This window comes from Cynocephalus volans, chromosome 11, assembly GCF_027409185.1.
Source record: "Cynocephalus volans isolate mCynVol1 chromosome 11, mCynVol1.pri, whole genome shotgun sequence".
Lineage (NCBI taxonomy): Eukaryota > Metazoa > Chordata > Mammalia > Dermoptera > Cynocephalidae > Cynocephalus > Cynocephalus volans.
The window spans coordinates 122,696,983-122,715,467 of record NC_084470.1 but is presented as its reverse complement, the minus strand read 5'-3'; the positions used below and the strand labels follow the sequence as shown (position 1 = coordinate 122,715,467).

At 37.7% G+C, this 18,485-nt stretch overlaps 1 protein-coding gene across 9 annotated transcripts in view; it reads left to right on the top strand.

Moving 5' to 3' along the window:
• Positions 1 to 18,485, top strand: part of PPP1R12B (protein phosphatase 1 regulatory subunit 12B) — a 219,989-nt gene that overhangs the window by 87,454 nt on the left and 114,050 nt on the right. For 7 of the 9 annotated variants that reach the window (XM_063113839.1, XM_063113835.1, XM_063113838.1 and 4 more), the window contains exons 13-14: positions 1,805 to 1,987; positions 5,738 to 5,920. In XM_063113839.1, coding sequence (XP_062969909.1) covers positions 1,805 to 1,987; positions 5,738 to 5,920 — 366 coding nt within the window. The remainder of the gene's footprint in view (positions 1 to 1,804; positions 1,988 to 5,737; positions 5,921 to 18,485) is intronic. The other 2 variants (XM_063113841.1, XM_063113840.1) reach the window with 1 other exon arrangement.

Here is an 18,485-nt window from a genome sequence, read left to right as displayed (position 1 = left end):
TAAGCTACAAGATATACTTAATTAATATTTTTAATTTGAACTTTGCTGCTGATGTGGAAGAATCTGTTTTTCACTGCTTACTTTGAATTCTTTCTTCACTTCCATTTAACCCCTCCAACTGCCTCTTCACGCCAAAGTCTTCATCACTAGGTTTTTTAGATGATTTGTTGGCTACCTTAGAAACAGGCTTTGACCATAGACTGTATGAGCAGATTAGCTGTTGGGGATTAAAACTTATTTCCACTTGACAGGAATACTCTTGTCAATTAGTTGATGTTGGAACTTGGGAAATAGTAAGCTGTAAAACAAATAGCCACTGTTGCCTTTTAACGTTCTTCAGTTCTGCAGCTACATCATATAAGAAAGGGCTCAACTTTGTAAGTATACAAATACAGTTCAGTGATTTCACTGACACTTTATTATACAAACCAGGTGTTTTGGGCTTTACAAGTCTATCACTTGTTTGCCTTAAAGGCTAACGCCTTGGTCTTTCTAGATATATAATTATTCCTTATGGTTGAATCCAAGATCAAGAAAACTTTTCTAAGAAAATAATGTTCTAGATCTGCGAAAGAGAGAAAGCTGCCATTTAATTTCAAGGCATGGAGTTATTTTGTGGTGAGGTTGTTGATTTTTTATGATTCAAATCATCAGCAAATGGATTGAATAGTATTTGGTTTAATAGATGTAGTTTGGCAAAGTTATGGTGAACAGAGGAGGGAAGGGCTGACTCTTTAGGGTGGAGAGCATACTTAATTATATGAGCATTTTTTAGAAAAAGATCTACAACTTGCTTCATACCTTGGATTTCCAAAGCTCTTCTTCTCCTATAACCCTAAAGCACTTTTTGATTTTATAAAATCCTGTCTTATGATCATTTCAAGAAGAAACAATCAAATGCCATCACCATCCATGAAACAAAGTGCAAGTAGAAATTTTGTCATTTCCCCAGCTATGCCAAACCTTGGTCTGCTTTCTGTTTTCTAGTTCATCTCTTGTCTTTACGCAGGAATTCCTTTGATATAGCCCAGGAAAATGCCTCTTTTCCACATCTGGCTTCATAGCTCTTTTTGGTCACTCTCACAAGTATCTCATTACTATTGTAGTCAAGAAGTAGTATTTTTAAAATTCTAACACAGATAATTTTTTGCTGCAATTGAGATGGTTCTTACCTGTCTTTAATTGAAACAAATGTTGCCTTTTATTGCCTATGTAGTACTACTATCTAGACTTAAAACTTTCAGTCCTCCCAAAGGCATTTTTGCTTTAGGCTAAATAACTATAGTTCTCAAAGCCATTATTTCACAGAGCTTCTGCTCCAAAATTTCTCCAAATTCTCTTTTCTTACTTTAGCTTTTGCAGTGCTACTTCTATATCAGGTAGACAATTGAGGTTGCATGATTTTTTGCCTTGGGTTTGTTGGGAATTATTTTTTCTAATAAAATTATTCTATTTCCTATTATTTCTCTTTCTTAGCCTCTACTCTTGTCGTATATTCTACTTTCCTTCTTTCCCTTGTTGAATCTCATCTATCTGTCCTCTTTCATGTTCCTTCACTCTTTTGGGTGATTGACCAAAAGGATCATCCTTCAAAGAGTGATGATTTCTTCATTCTTTTGGATGATTGCCTGCTTGCTGCCAGTGACCCAGCTCTAGCTGGAGTTTATCCCTCCATTTCCCAGTTGTCGTACCCTCTCTTTGGTCTACGTTCCTTTTAAGTGCACAATCTGGGTGGGAAGGTGGTGCTGGGAAATGGTGTGTGAGCAGCATGTCCTGAAGAAAGTGACTGTGTGCTGTTTTGCAGTGCTTCATTTGGTAGAAGTAGTGACCCCACAAGTCCCTACATTTCATCCAATCGCCATTCATCTCCTGCTACCTCACCCATTGCCATTGGTTCATCTACCTCTCAGGGCAGCCAGTGGCAACATGCCTCTTCTTGCCCTGCACCAAACAGTGCAAACACTACTGCATCTGTACATCATGGCAGGTAAGGCTTATGGAGCCATTGAGTTGGCATTCGTCAAAGTTAATGCCTCTGGAAACACATATGAGATCTGAACCAAGGAGGTTTTGTCACTTAGAAGTAAGTTTGAATTCCTGTGAAAATGTCCATAATAATGAAGATGCTTTTGCTTTGACTTTTATTGCGAGCAACAGTTGCTTATTGAACAATCATGGGGTACGTATCATTGCACTTGGTGTTTAGGCATTAACTTAGTATGACTACTTTCATCTCTCAACAACCTTACTAGTTGAGATTACAATTTAAGGATCATGTAATTGTGGTAAATTAAATATTAGAAATATTCCCACAGTTCACTTATATTAATTTTCCAGTAATTATGAGTAGGAATTTCTTATATTTGGTTTTTTTGGAAGATGGCATACAAACCCAAATCAGAAAGGGAGCTAACTCAAGTTCCAGAAGCCTCCTGTAACCTTCTGAAAATTTCCAGCCAATGAGAGCGTTTTGCTGGAAACAGTGCTGGAAGGGAGAGATCTGTGTGTCTTTAAACTGTGTCCTGGGAGCAGTATCTTCTTGTTTTCTAGTTCATCTAAGGGGTAGCATGGGCAGTGTGTCATTGTGAAAGTACAGTAGGACTTCTGCTGCAGTTTTAACTGTGGTTTTTAATCCTTTGTGTGTGGTCAGAGGCCTTTTTACTTTTGGGTATGGCAAAGGGTCTCCTCTTCTGGATCTTATTTCTACAACGGACACAAAGAAAATGAAAAAAATGTTAATGATAGTGTTACTGCAAGAACACCAATGATGGCTATGCTTGATTAGTCAATTTCCTAGATTTCTTTCCCTAAAATAAGTGGTGATTAGTACTTTGGCCAGGAGGGACAAGTTTATGATGGATTATTAATTATAGTACTGTATAATTATGTGGAAATTTAGTAGGTTCCCACAATGACCCGTTGTATAAACATGGAAAATATTATCATCATAGATAAACTGAAACAAAGAGAAGTTATTGATTAACTATTAAGAGCTGCAACTGGGGAAAAATAATTACAGCTACTATTTGTTTCACTCTGTGACAGTCATCAGATTAGGTACTACACAAAAATTATACTGAGATTTGGTTTACTTATACCTAACAGTAAAGCCAAATAATAGTGTCTTAAATAAGATAAAAATTTATTTTTTTCTCATACTTAAAAGTCCATAACAGTAGATCCAAAGTCATTAGAGGATCCAGATTCTTTCTTTCTGTCCCACAATCCTTACATCATGGCTTCCATTTCCATGGGTTGCCTCAAAGGCTGAAATAACTAGAGCTCTAGCCATCATGGCTGCATTCTAGGCAGGAAGGAGGAAAGGGGAAAGCAGGCAAAGAGGGAATGCCTCTGAACTGAGAATCTTCCCAGAAGTGCTAGTTTCTACTTATATCTCACTGGATAACTCTAACAGCCAGTGAAACTTTGGGAAATGTGGATTTTTAATAGGACATTGCTGCCCTCAATAATACAAATGTTCTGTTACTAAGGAAGAAAGGGACAATGGAAATGGGTTAGGCATCTGGCCATCTCAGGCACACATATATGACTTATTGTCTCATAAAGACACACCTCCCCCCAACCCTGTATATGAAGTATTCTTATTTTATTTATTTGTTTATTTGTTTATTTATTTATTTGGCAGCTGGCCCGTACAGGGATCTGGACCCTTGACCTTGGTGTTATAACACCATGCTCTAACCAACTGAGCTGTCAAGCCTGGTTTTGGGGGGGTTTTTTGGTGGCTGGCCAGTATGGGGATCTGAATTATTCTTATTTTATAGATGAGGAAACTAAAACCAAAAGCTTAATCATCTGCCCAAGGTCACACAGCTAGTAAGGAACTGAGATAGGAGTCCAAGGTCACACAGGTAGTGAGGAACTGAGGCAGAATTTGAACCCAGATTTGTTCATTTCAAAGCTCTTCTCTATTTTGTCATTAGTTTGTTTCCACTGAGTTTATATTTTTTTCTGGACATTATTTTAGGTGTTCTACATAAATTATTTTACTTAATCATCACAAGGACCCTACATTTTAAGGTATCATTATCTCCATTTTATAGATGAAGAAGAGATCAGAGAGGTGAAATTTGCTTATACTTAGCCCCAAGTGGTTCCAAAGTTCATGTTTATTCTACTCCATTGCATAGCCTTTGATGCCTGCTCTAGAGGTATTCCTATTCTGCTCCTAACAATCTACTTGTAAAATTATACCACATTTCAAAATAATAGTATGAGTCCTATTATGTAATTTAATAAAATAAAATCCTTGGCATTTCTACAGCATAAGAAATTGCAGAGACCAAAACATGTTTTTAACCTAAAAAGAACTTCAGATAAGGTTTTGATAAGTGTAATTTTTTATAGCTGTTTCTGGCTAATTTTATTAGTACTTCCTATAGACTCATATGTCTTATGAGTCTGAGTAATTATTTGCCTTCAATTTTTTTTAATTAAAATATGAATATAAGGGCCGACCCCGTGGCTCACTCAGGAGAGTGTAGTGCTGGTAGCGCCGAGGCCCGTGGGTTCGGATCCTATATAGGGATGGCCGGTGCGCTCACTGGCTGAGCGTGGTGCGGACGATACCACACCAAGGTTTGCGATCCCCTTACTGGTCACAAAAAAAAAAAAAAAAAAAAAGAATATAAAATTTCACCTTTTTCTACGTTAAATGTTTCTGGAGAAGTAGCTTGTAGTTTTTAGATACCACTTCCATCTTCAAAAGTATTCTATTTTTATAATTTTATCTAGGTACCATATTTAGATTTTTATGATCTGATTTTTTTTCAAGATTATTCTAATAATGTGATTATTTGGAAGTGAGCTGTAGCTATTTGTGAACATTTTTGTTAATAATTGTGAGTAGGTGAAAAAACAGATTTTTAACATTCGTGCTTTTCATTGCTTTTCCCATCTCTGTGAGTATCAATTTTGGATCTCTGTTACCCAGCAACAGCTGTGACATCATAAATGATAGCTTTTTGGGTGGAGAGCCAATGGTTGCTCCCAACTCTTTGTTAAGAAACAAAGATCTTGTTTTCATGTTAATGAGTTTAATTATACAGCTTGTTGTTGAAAAGTCTGTTGTTAAGGTTATATGTAGAATCCTTTTTTTTTTTCAATTTCTCACGCAGTTATGAATATAGACAATTAGGCATTTGGTTAAGTGGAAAAACAGAGCAGTTGCTGAACTAGGTGAGGGATAACTAAACATACTGAGGTTGTAGAGTATTTATCAAATATCTCTGGATAATCCAAGAAGATGGTAATCAAACCTAGGCTGAGGACCACCACAAGGACTCCCACTGCCAAGAATTAAGGGAAAGGTGGAGACGAATACTGTAAGTGACTTTAGTATCTTTTTCATGTGTAAAGAGGCCCTGTCTGTGTGCATGTGTGGAGACCAGATGTACTGAAGGGCCATTTAAAGCACTCTTGCATATGTCATATCTTGCCTTGTACCATAGCTAATTTTTTTGTTTGTTATTTAATCTCAGACACTTAAAAAATTTTATAAAATATAAGTCCTCAGGCAGAGAATGTCAGATTAAATGTGTAATCATAGTGTTCCAAGATTTAAGAGCTCAGAATGAAAAAGCAAACCAATGGACAAAATCTGAGCAAGAAGATTCTCTAGTTGAATCTGTCTCTAACCCTTTTGTTTATGTGCCAGTGCTTTGTTGTATAGCATGCCTAACCATTCTCTTTCTGCTTGTGTCTTTTTTGATTTCAGGACTCCTTACAAATCCCAAGCTGACTCGACAGCAGAGAAAACAGCAGACAATGTCTCTTCTAGCACCCCGCTCTGTGTGATCACCAATCGCCCTCCACCTAGCACTGGCAATGGACTTACACCTGCCACTGTGCTCTCCTCTATGGGAACAGACTCCTCTGTGGAAGCCAGGGAGAAAAGGAGGTATGTCAGGTTACTGATTTCATTGGTGGGGCTGTGCTTTGAGGTAGGAGATAAAGGAGTGGGTGTGAGGTCTTTTCTCCAATCTCAAATTTATGAAATAGATCTTTATATTAATGTTTGAGTTCTATTTTTTGTCTCTGGGAGAGTTTGATGGGGATCTCAATTTTTCCTAATTATTTAACATAGACACTCTATTATGGATACGGGCATATATTTTTTTATCTGTCTTATGAAAGATACCATTGTCAGGCATTCTTTCTGCATTTTGTGATGGAGGACCTGAAGCAGAGACAAGGATCTTTTGTTTTGTTCTGGGTAGCCTATGATGACTTCTCTGGCAGCAAAGAAAAGTAACATTATGATTAAAGGTTCAAAGAAAAAGAGCTAGGATGTAAAGTTCTAACTAATTTGTGAAGAACACCAGAAAAGAAAATGAATAGTATTTGGTGATATGGTAGAAGGATAGTGACTGGCTATTCTGCAATTTCTTCAGAGAGAAATTATGAGAGAGCAGTTGTGAATTGACTTAGGAGAGATTTAAGGTAGAAGCTAAGAAGAACTTTTTGATTGTCAGGATTAAGAGAGATGTTGGAAAATGTAACCAAGAGAAAACGGCCCATTTTTTCCACTCAAAGAAGTATAAAAAGTAAAATACACACCATTTGGGCATTTCAGATCTACTTAAAGACTAAGGCTGTAATCATCATCTTTAAAGACTAGAAGAACAGGTGAAATCTCATCAAAATTTAGATTTCAGTTTGACTTTATATTTTTTTGAATATCCAGAGGAAGGAGATTTTATATTATTGAGGATGTATATATGTATAGTAAGTCATCATATCTTCTCATCTACAAGATACAATGAGTTAAACTTTTTAGATGTTTGTTTATTATAAAGACAGTTCTAAAATACATTTTGAGAAGGATGGGAAGAAAGATGTTAAGTGAGATGGAAATTATTATTTTTTCTTCCTTTTCCTTCTTTCCTCCCTTTCTTTTTTTGCATTTCTTTACATAAAAATCAAAGGAAGCCAATTTTCTGGGCTAACAGGTTTCAGAGCCAGCACTTGTCCTCTTTTAATTGGCTTCCAGCCAAGGAAATATTAATAAATCAATCATGAATATTTAATGTTTATGTATTTAATAGCTCAGTTGTAATTTAGATACTATTAGTTTCATCTAGAAACTAAATGTAAGAGTAATCTTTTCATTTGCTGAATAAAACTTTCTTTTAAAAAATCTTTCTGAGCTGAGAGAAGTAAAATGAGTTAAGTTCATCATTAAGATCATGATTCCTGAAAGGATGGAGAAATCAGGTTCTTTATCAAACTGCCCTATTAAATACCTAATTGCATGAACTATTACTTAGAGAAACTTAGAAATCTGGTCACTGCCTTCTGGAGAATTTATTTGTGTGTGTGTGTGTGTGTGTGTGTGTGTGTGTATTTTTTTTTTTTTTGGTAGCTGGCTGGTATAGGGATCTGAACCCTTGACCTCAGTATTATCAGCACTGGGAATTTTACAACCTGCAATGAGTAAAATAGCACCTGCCACAGATTTCTATTTTATTTTATTAGTTTCATTCAGTCAACAAATATCTGTTGAATACCTACGCTGTACCACATATGATAACTAGGACGTATTTCCTTAAGGAAGAGCAGATATAAGAATAAAAGGATTAAATCAAGATATTAATTAATTATAAGATGAATGCTGTGTATCAAGTACATGTTGAGATAAGTGCATTTTAGGAATGGCACAAGATAAATAAATAGGGATGTGTTAGATAAAGAGCGGTTGGACTCAGTCACTTGATAAATACTAGCATTCATTCATTTTCAGAATATTTATTGAGTACCTGCTGTTGCCAGGTACTATGATAAACCCAGGTGGTACATCAGTGAACCAGACAAATATGATCTGAGCCCTTGGGAAACATATGCTAGTGACAAAGACAAACGTTAAATAATTATACTTGTCATATATACTATAAAGAGGTAGTATAAGTTGTCATGACAGTGTGTTAAGGAAGATCCACCTACTAAAGACTTCCTTTCTCCTGGCGATCAAAGAGGCTCTTGTAAGTATGCGGTGCTCAAACTGAAATCTGTAGGATAAAAAATAGGAAGGTGAAGAGAAGACAATGAGCATTCCAGGCAGAAAGTATGGCAGTCGAAGACACTAAGGTGGGAAGGTGCTTGATCCATTGGGGCAACTGAAAGAAGGCATTGTGTGACTAAGTGTAGAGAGTCAGGGAAAGGGTGGTCTAAGATGAGGCTTGAGGAGTGGGTAGGAGCTATATAATGCAAGGTCTTACAGCAGTGATAAGGAGTTTGGGTTTATATGCTAAGAACCATGATGAGCCACTAAAAAAATTTTGAAACAGCTTTATAGAGATATAATTCACACACCATACAATTCACCTATTTAAAATATACAATTTAATGGCTTTTAGTTTATTCACAGATATGTGCAACCATTACCACAGTCAATTTTAGAACATTTTCATCACCTCAAAGAGAAATTCTATACCCTTTTGCTGTCACACCCTCTTTCCAGTCCCCCTAGACTAAGCAACCACTTATCTACTTTCTGTCTCTATACGTTTGCCTGTTTTGGACATTTCATATAAATGGATTCAATATGTGACTGACTTCTTTCATTTAATGTAATGTTTTCGATGTTCATCCATGTTGTAGCCTGTATCAGTGCTTTATTTCTTTTTATGACTGAGTACTATTCTATTTATGGATATACCACATTGTTTACTCGTAAGCTGGCAAATATTTGAGTTGTTTCCACTTTTTGGCTATTATAAACAATGTTAATATAAACATTGTGTACAAGTTTTTATGTGGACCTATGCTTATTTCTCTTGAGTATATAACTAGGAGTAGAATTTCTGGGTCATATGCCACTGGAAGAATGTAAGCAAAAAGTAACATTATCTGACTTAAATTTTTAAAAATCTGGCTTTTAAACTCTGGCTGTGGTATTGCATATGAATTGGACAGGGTAAGAATGGACAGGAATGGATATGAGATGACCAGTAAAGGAGACCATTGCTGAAGAAAGGAGCATGAGACAGAACAGTGGCTTGCACTGAGGTAATGGTAGAAGAGTTGGAGAAAAGTGAATGGGCTCAAAATATATTTAGGAGGCTGGGTCCAGCAACATGGTAGATGGAACTTACAAAGACCCCTTTCCCATTATAAACATGGCACAATATAGTTAAGTTTAGAAGAATGAAAGGGAACTCCCAGATGACAAAAATTAAAAGAACTCAAAGCCAGAGTGGTTTGAGTGATCCAAGGTTGGTGTCATATCTTTATGTAGATGTAAGAAGGGTCTGGAAGCGCAGATTTTAATGTGATGTGTGGGTGTAGGAAGCATGGCTCTGGACCTACTAGGCTAGGAGCCGTAACCAAGAAACTATGACAGGCTAGAATTCTCAAAGGGCTGTCCAGTTCATGAAAAAAGTATTTTGACCATGGCTGAAAGAAGCAGCAAGGAAGGGGTTCTATGTAAGGGTCTGTGCAGAGAAAAAAAAGTCATTTGTGAGAAATTTTCACTACCCGTATAGTTTGGAAATCCCATGCCAAGAATTTGACATAGAAACTGGGTCTGTACTCTTGAAACCCTGGGGCCCTGGCACAAGCAAATTCTTTAAAGATACACATCTACAACTCAGGGTACAAGGAATTTCTGTAAAAGAGTTTCTGCCAAAGATGAACTCACATAAAAAATTATAAACACTGAAGGAAATGAATCACCATGAAGGAGAAACAGATGCAAATTCTGAGATAGACTTGTAGATGCAGGCTAACGTGAAGTAGAAGTTTTTAATGCAGAACAGAAACCTCAAACTATTATTTGAATAGGTAACAATAATTAGAGGTGACCAGCTGTACTGTACTATACACCTATAGGAACAGTTAGGTAAATGGGTCAGGAGTGGTTTCTAAAATATAGGATTTTGCAAAATATTATCATATCCACATAAAGTCCTATTTAAATGAGAACCCACACATATAAACCATCTAACAACCATTTATTGAAAGACTGTCATGTATGTGCCAGGCACAGAGGTATTAAGGATACAGAAAACATCTTTTCTGCCCTTGAGGATCTTGAATCTATTGTGGGAAGGTAAACACTCAAATCAAAATTATGGTACAATTGTTAAGTGCTGTGATAAAGAAAGATATGTGTAGGTTGTTATGGGAGCTCAGAGGAGTGGTATCTAAATTAGACAGAGTAGGGTGACAGGGAAGTCCTACCAGAGGAGGTGACTGGAGTTGAATTTTGAAGGCAACTGAAAGTTAACTATAAGTAGTAGTAGGAGGATGGTATTTTAGAGGAGATATAAGAAATTCAAGAAACAAACAAGTTCAGTATGCCTGAATCTGAGAGGGTGAGACCAGGGTAGCATTTCTGAGTCTTCTGTGAAACAGATTTAGATGACGGCAAAAAAAAAAAAAAAAAAAGCATTCTGTAGCCACATGAATTTGGGAACAAGGGGTTAAACAAAGTTAAATAGGATTACTCAAAAACATTCTCAGGGTCATTTCTCTCTAGTGGGTGGGAGTAGGGAGTGAGGCACGAAGGTGGTTAGATTAGCAGCATTTTCCAAATTTGTGTCCATCAAATAGTTTTTTTTTTTCCCCACAGAAACCCGAGTGGTATTCCACAGGATATATTTTGGAAATTGTGGAGCTAGAGAGGCAGGCAGGAAACAAATCATGTACATTTTTCTCTCTGTTATACTAAGAAACTTGAGCTTTCATTCTCAAAGCTATGGAATACTACCAAAGGATTTTCAGCAGGGGAATGACTTGATCAAATAAAACATATCATTTAAGCCTTTGCAGAATTAAAGCCATTTAGTTTCTCCCTCTAGACAAACATAAGCTAAAAGAAAAAAAAATCTGATGTTTGAAAACAGCTAAATTTTCTTTCTGAAAGAGCATGCTGGGTGCTAATTCTTCTCTTGAAGCTGCAGCTTTCTCTGTAATCAGCTCATTGTGGAAGCATTTTGACTCCTGCTGGGAAACCATGATGAAGGCCTGAAGCCTGTGTTCACAAGTCCAATTGGAAACAATTAGTGAGCATTGGGATAAATGGGGCTTTGAAACTGGCCACAGCAAGATCTAACCAGTGGAAAGTCATCTTTCAGAAATAATCTCCATTTGCAGTATAATTAGAATGCTTGAATTGAGGAGTGGGTCTTAACATTAAGTTGCACAGCTGGCTTTTTCTGAGAATGTTTTATTCTAAGAGTGCATTAAGTGGGTGCGTGCTTACCAATTGGTCAATCATCAGTCTCAGTTGTACATCCTGTGAAAACAGTTCTTTACACAGTTTGTTAACTACAGCTATATTGTTAAACGAACAAAGCTAGACACAAAAGGATACATTATGACACCAAATAGTAATAAACATGGAAATATTAACACTGGCTTTTTCTGGGGGATTATGGATAATTTTATTTTTCTATATTTTCCAAAGTTCTAGAGTGATATGGTATTACAATCATAATGGGACAGAGGGGACAGAAGAGCTTGAAAAAAAATTAACTCTAAGGACAATAGTTTCTCTTATGATGTAAGTCTGTGAAGATGGCCATGGTCATTGAAGGGTAAATGCAATAGTCAGAAATTCAAGGTTTGCAGGATTCTACATAATTTTATGATTTTGCATGTATAGCTCAGGGCAGAACTGCTGGAAAAGTTTGTTATTTTTTCCCCAAAATTTTATTGATATTTATTTTTGTGGGGTATAGTGTGTTGTTTCCATACGTACATATACTGTCAATGATTCACTTATGGTAGATAGCATCGTTTTGTACCTGTCTGTACACCCCTTCTTCTCCCCCCACGCCCTTCCCCTCCCCTCCCCTCCCCTCCAATGTTCTGCTAACCATTGTTCTACTCTCTACAAGACCAGGTGGTATTTGTCTTTCTGTGCCTGACTTACTTTGATTTTTTGCTATTTATAGTATGTCTCTTGTAAGTTTTTGTGTTATAGTTACCATGAGGCTTACAAAAAGCATGTTATAGTTATAACAGATTATTTTAGACTAATATCAACTTAACTTTGATATCTAAGAAAAAAGAACCAAAGCCAACTCTCTTTGCTATTACCATCCCCCTGACTTTTGACATTTTGTTGTTTCAAGTTACATCTTTTGATATTGCTTATCTCTTATACAGTTGTTGCATTTGTGTTATTAGGCTTGTCCTTTAGTCTTTATACTAAGGATATAAACAGTTTATTCACTCCCCGCCTCCCACCCCACCAATGACACTGGAGTATTCAGAAGTCATCTGTGAACTTACTTTGCTAATGATGTATGTACCTTTACATGTTTTCTTGCTGCTCAGTGTTGTCTTTCAGGTTGAAGAACTCCCTTTAGCATTTCTTTTAAGGCAGGTCTAGTATTGGTGAATTCCCTTTGCTTTTGTTTGTCTGGGAAAGACTTTATTTCTCCTTCATATTTGAAGGTTAATTTTGCTGGATAGGAAATTCTTTTTTTTTTTTTTTTTTAAAGATGACCGGTAAGAGGATCTTAACCCTTGACTTGGTGTTGTCAGCACCACGCTCACCCAGTGAGCTAACCGGCCATCCCTATATAGGATCTGAACCCGTGGCCTTGGTGTTATCAGCACCACACTCTCCCGAGTGAGCCGCGGGCCGGCCCTGGATAGAGATTTCTTGCCTGGCAGTCTGCTGTCAGCACTCTCAATATATCATCCCATTCTCTTCTGGCCTGTAGGGTTTCTACTGAGAAATCCACAAAGAGACATATTGAGGCTCCACTGAATGTTATGTGTTTCTTTTCTCTAGCTGCTTTCAGTTTTCTTTCTTTGTCTTTGCATTTTGATCATTTGATTATGATGCGCCTTGGGGTGTTCCTCCTTGGATTGAATTGATTGGTGACCTCTGAGCTTCCTGTACCTGGATGCTGTCATTTTTCCCCATACTTGGGAAATTTTCAGCCATTATTTCCTTGAATATGCTTTTTACATCTCTTTCTTTTATTTCTCCTTCGGATATGCCAATTATGCAGAGGTTATTTCACTTGAGGGAATCCCATATTTGCTGTATTTCTGTTTTATTTTTTATCTTTTTTCTTTTTGTTTCTCTGATTTTATAATTTTATGTTTTATCTTTGAGCTCACTGATTCTTTCCTCAGTTTAAGTCTGAAATTAGAGCTTTCTGTTGAATTTTTCAGTTCAGACAATGTAATCTTTATTTCTAGAATTTGTTCTTTTTTTTAAGTGATTTAATTCTTTTGTCAAGTTTCTCATTCTGCTCCTGGATTGTTTTCCAGATACCATTTAATTTTTGATCTGTATTTTCTTGTGAGTCCCTGAACATCCTTAAGAGGGTTATTCTGAATTCTATATCAGACATTTCATGAATCTGCTTTTCCTCTGGGTTCATTGCTGGTGCTTGGTTTGTTTCCTTTGATGATATCATATTTCTCTGTCCTTTCTTGATCTTTGTGTCTCCATGTTGATGCCTGGACATTGAGGAGACTGCTACCTCTTCTAGGTTTTATAGGTGTTCTTTGGTGGTGTTAGACCTTTTCTGGTTAATATTAGAGCATTATCCCTGATCTGTGGTTCTTTTTTACAGTTCTGTGTTGGATTGTTATCTACCGCCACCACTTAAACTCTGCACTGGAACTAGTTTGTCGTCCTTTGGTTAAGTCCAAAATTGTGGGAACTTCCTGTGGGGACCAGCACTTGAGCCCTCTGGTTGAGCTAAATTGCTGCTTTGCTGCTGATTCTCTGGGGAAGGCTTTTGGTGTGGATCAGGTTTTAATTGTTGGCCTTTTAATCACTTCCTTGTCATGTGAGGTCACATCCACCTGGGCTGTGTGGAAATTCTGGCCCGGGATTGAGTCTTTCCAGTAAACTGTACCCCCTGCGGTTCTATTTCCCTGACCAGTCTCCACTGAGTGGTCTTGTGCCGATGAGACAGCAGACCAGCTGCCCACAGCACTGTGCCTCAATGTTCCCCTGGTGGGTGAGCCTCCCCCCACCAATGCTTCCCATGGGATGAGCCAAAGTCCCTTGCAATGACTGTGACCTTTAAATGGCTCCTTTCTTTGGCTGGTTGCGGCCCCTGGCTCCTATGTGGGTCCATGGGACCCTTGTCAGTGGTCTAGCCAGCCTGGAGACTGGTAGGGTGTGCTTCGAGGCCCTCTTCTCCCCTGCAGACTCTAGGCAACTTCACACAAAGGGCACAGCTGCATCTTTTGCTGGCTCCTGCTTTGAGTGCTACAACTTCTTCCTTCCTGCCCCTCATCAGCTGGCCCTGAAGCAGCAGGAGCTTGAAATAGAGCAGTCCCTTCTTTCTCTCCCTGCAGCTTCTCCCACCTTCATGAACTCTGCAGGTCTCTCCACCTCTTCCCCTAGCTCCAGTGGTCCCTGGTTGGCAGTCTTTGCTTTTTAATAGTGTAAACTGATAGGTTGTGGGAGAGAGTGATGCTGGAGACTGTCTATTCTGCCATCTTGATGGTGTCTTTTGTTACTTTTAAGAAGGACACAGTTTTGGATTTGTGAAGTTTCTTGTTTTTCACCTGAAAAGCTCAGGTGTGCTCATATGTATTCTCTTTACATGATGGAAAGGAATGGGAAGTATGCTGCCTATTTTACAGATGGAAATGCTGAGGCCCTAAGAGCATAGAGTCATTTGCTTAATATCACAACTTCAGTCAGAGGCACAGTGGAGACCATCACCCAGGCCTTCTTTTCTGCCTTACTGAAACCACTACCCATTTCTTCTTCTTCTTTTTTTTTTTTTTTTTTTAAGATGACCAGTAAGGGGATCTTAACCCTTGACTTGGTGTTGTCAGCACCACACTCTCCCAAGTGGGCTAACGGGCCATCTCTATATAGGGATCCGAACCCATGGCCTTGGTGTTATCAGCACCACACTCTCCCAAATGAGCCACAGGCCGGCCCTCATTTCTTCTTTTTGATTTAAGTGTTATCCATTCAGAATAAAGGTTTTGATTCAGAAGCCAGCCCAGAATGAAACATTCTCTACCTTTGTCACTCTAATCACTGCCATCCAGTCTTTGGATCACTCCTGAGGACTATAGGGACCAACAGCATCATCTGATTATAAAGGGGCTGATTTGACTGGCAGATAGCAGGATAGAAATGGCAAGTGGCAAGCAGTTGACAGATAACTGTGCGGGGATACCAGGGCCAGCCAGCAGCTGTCACAGTAGTGTAGTGGTTGGGTTCATTTTCCAAAGCTCCAAGTTTTCCTTAGCAACAAAATGTAAACAATTCTCTTGGCTAATATTAGACTCTGATAGTGTCTGCCTTCAATTCTCTTGTTCTGTTTCTCCTCTAACTTTTTTCCTCTCTCCTTCAACCCACCCCTGAATTTTATATCTTTTTTATGGGTGCCCTTTCTTTTCCTTATAGAAGTGGGCAAAAATAGTTTTTATCCACAAGAAGCTAAAAGTGTTTGTCTATCCCCAATAGCCCACATTACATGCAGCTCTGCTTCAGTAGGTCAGGATACGGTCAGTACTGGCTGAGTCATATATACCACATATATCGACCTTGAATCCCTTGGGGATTCTTTGTAAGCTACGTAGTTATTCCTGCTAATGTGAAGCTGTCAGCAGATTAATTTAGCATCTTTTTTGGAATGTTAGAAATTTAAACCAAGTAAAGTCATTTGATTCATCCCCTCTATCTCTAAGCTAAAGATAGACAGTTGTCAATTCAAAAGATACTCTAGAAGAGATTCTATAACTTTCTCTAGTCTCTGTCCATTTTTGTTCTAAAATGAGTGTTTTCTTCATCTAAAAGTCTGCAGCAATGCTGAACTTACCTATTTTTTTTCTCGACTGATGTAAGTAATCTCTCTTTTCCTAAGTATGGATATTGAGCAGGGAGAGAGTGAAATGTATGTAGCAGTTGGTACATTTTCTACTATATGGCCATTCTGGAGATCTCTGGGTTGTATATACAATTAGGATTATGCTGTGGAACTTTAAACAATTCTGGAATAGGAAGAAAGAAAAAGGTGATCCTCTGCTTGGGCACCAATCCTTAGGTAGCAGAATGACAAGAGGCTTCATCAGGCTGAAGACACCTTACAAGCCAAACTGCCTTCAGTGTCATATGGCACCTCTGTGTAATTTATTTCAGAATATGTCTGCTTTGAAATGATAGTGAGGGTATGTTGCTACCTAAGGGATTAGGTTATCCCTAGATAACTGTAAACGCTGGACTTAGTAGAAAGCACACAATATTGATTTAGAGTTCCAGTTCAGCCTCTTATTTGCCATGTGATTTTGGGTAAATCAGGTTCCCTTTCTGACCCATTTCTCATATGTAAAAGAGGGATAATAATATCTACCTTATAACTTGTTGTAAGGATTAGAGATAATTCATGGAGGGGCTAGCTGGTTACCACACTTGGTTAGAGTGTGGTGCTGATAACACCAAGGTCAAGGGTTTGGATCCCCTTACCGTCCAGCTTCCAAAACAAAGGAAACAAAAAATAATTCTTGGGTAACCCAGATGTCCACAAGCCTGTCTTATGGGGCTGTTGGGAGGAGCAAATGAAACAGGCTATGTGAAAGTAACTGCATAACAACTTAGAGATATATATGAAAATTATTTATTTTGTTACCAGTAATATGCTTTTTTGGCTTTCATTAAGACCTGTGCCTACCTTTCCCAGAGCATATGCTTTTGTAAATAAGATCTATCCAGAAGTGCTAAATATTTCTACCATTTTAGATTTCAGGTCGTTTTATTTATTTTGATTTTTAAACTCTACATGTCACAGGGTTTCTTTATCTATAGGTTTCTGTATCTCAAGATTATGGCTGTGTTCTTAATTTAAGCCCATTTGTCCTGCCTCTGATCACCTTACCTAGCATTTACAATATTGTACATTGCTGTGATGTATTTTCTGGAGGCCTAAGGGAAAATATCCAGTGTGGTGACATAGAAAGTGACGGCCATACGCAGGTACCTTCTGATGTCTTTTCTTCCCTCACCAAGAGGTGTCCAGGAATCTAAGCACTTGGACATTTATTTGAGGCAACAGCAACAGTATGCTCAGCGGGCTAAGCATGATGACAGTGGTGGTCAGTTAACCCTTGCAGGGAAGTTTGAGCCTGGGCCTCCTACTCTAGTGATATTCTTTTATTTTTATTTATTTATCTGTTTTTATTTCAACATTTATTTGTACATATTTGTGGGATACAGTATGTTTTCAGTGTTCTTCTTTTTATTAAAAACACTAGTACGTGTGTTTGTTTAAATATATAAAAAAAACAAACAGTAGTACAGTTGGCCCTCCATATTTGCGAGTTTCACATCTGTGGATTCAGCCAACTGCAGATTGAAAATATTTGGGAAAAAAACCAACAATAAAAATTAACAATACAACAATAAAAAAATATAAAATTTAAAATGATATAGTATATCCACTATTGATATGGCATTTACATTGTATTAGGTATTATAATAGTATAGAGATGACAGTGTGCATAGGTTATGTGTAAATAAAATGCCATTTTATATAAGGGACTTGAGCATCCTTGGATTTTGGTATCTGCGAGAGTCCTGGAACCAGTCCCATGATGATACCAAGGGCAACTGTAACTCAATCTTTCAAGGGACAAAATTACAACAAATTTAGTTTAAAGAGCTCAATTGGCTTTATTGTGATTCTAGAATCAGGCAACAGTTCAAATTAAGTTCCAACTGAGCAGAAGAGGTTGGTTTTATAGACAGAGAAGGACTGGAGAAAGCAGAAACGAAGAACAAACAGTGGATTGGTCATTTCAAAGTTACTTTCCTTGTAAGATGGAGACAGGGAGACAGAACAATAGAAAAATAACTGATTAACATCAGATTAATTCCGGTTAAGGATTAAAACAGAGGGAACTTTATTATCATGCTGATTGAAGATGGAAACTGACCTGTTTGGGTAATTAGCTGTTATCCCTCTCTCCTCTGAGACTCAGATAACAACTTAGTTTAGGTTTGGTGACTGGAACTTTAGCACGGGTGACTGCATTTTGATTTTTAATCTGGTCTGTTGGGACCTAGTGCAGGAGTTTAGTCTAAAACAATGGACTTCTATAGTTTTTATTTAACACCTCCCACAGATTCCTTTCCACCCTAAGTTAGGTCAGTTTCTGTTGTTTTGCAACCAACTATACACCATACTATGCAATATAGGATACTGTTGACACTAGGGTGAATGTTTTTCACATTTTAACATCTCTGCAATCAGGATGTGTTTTATCATTGCTAGTTGTCATGCCTGCATGTGTCAGTTTGGTCATAGGTGTTCATATTGTTACTTACACTGAGTTACATGCATTGCTGCTCCTATGTCTAGATAAATATGTCTAGAAGATCTCTTTCAATAACTATTAAATTAAGTGATAGGTGATAAGAAAGCATGTGTGATAGATTAATTGGCACTGCTTTTTCTTTCTTAGTGGTAAATAAAGCAACAGTGCGTCTTGCAATTGATGGTGGTATAGATGTGATGTGGTACTAT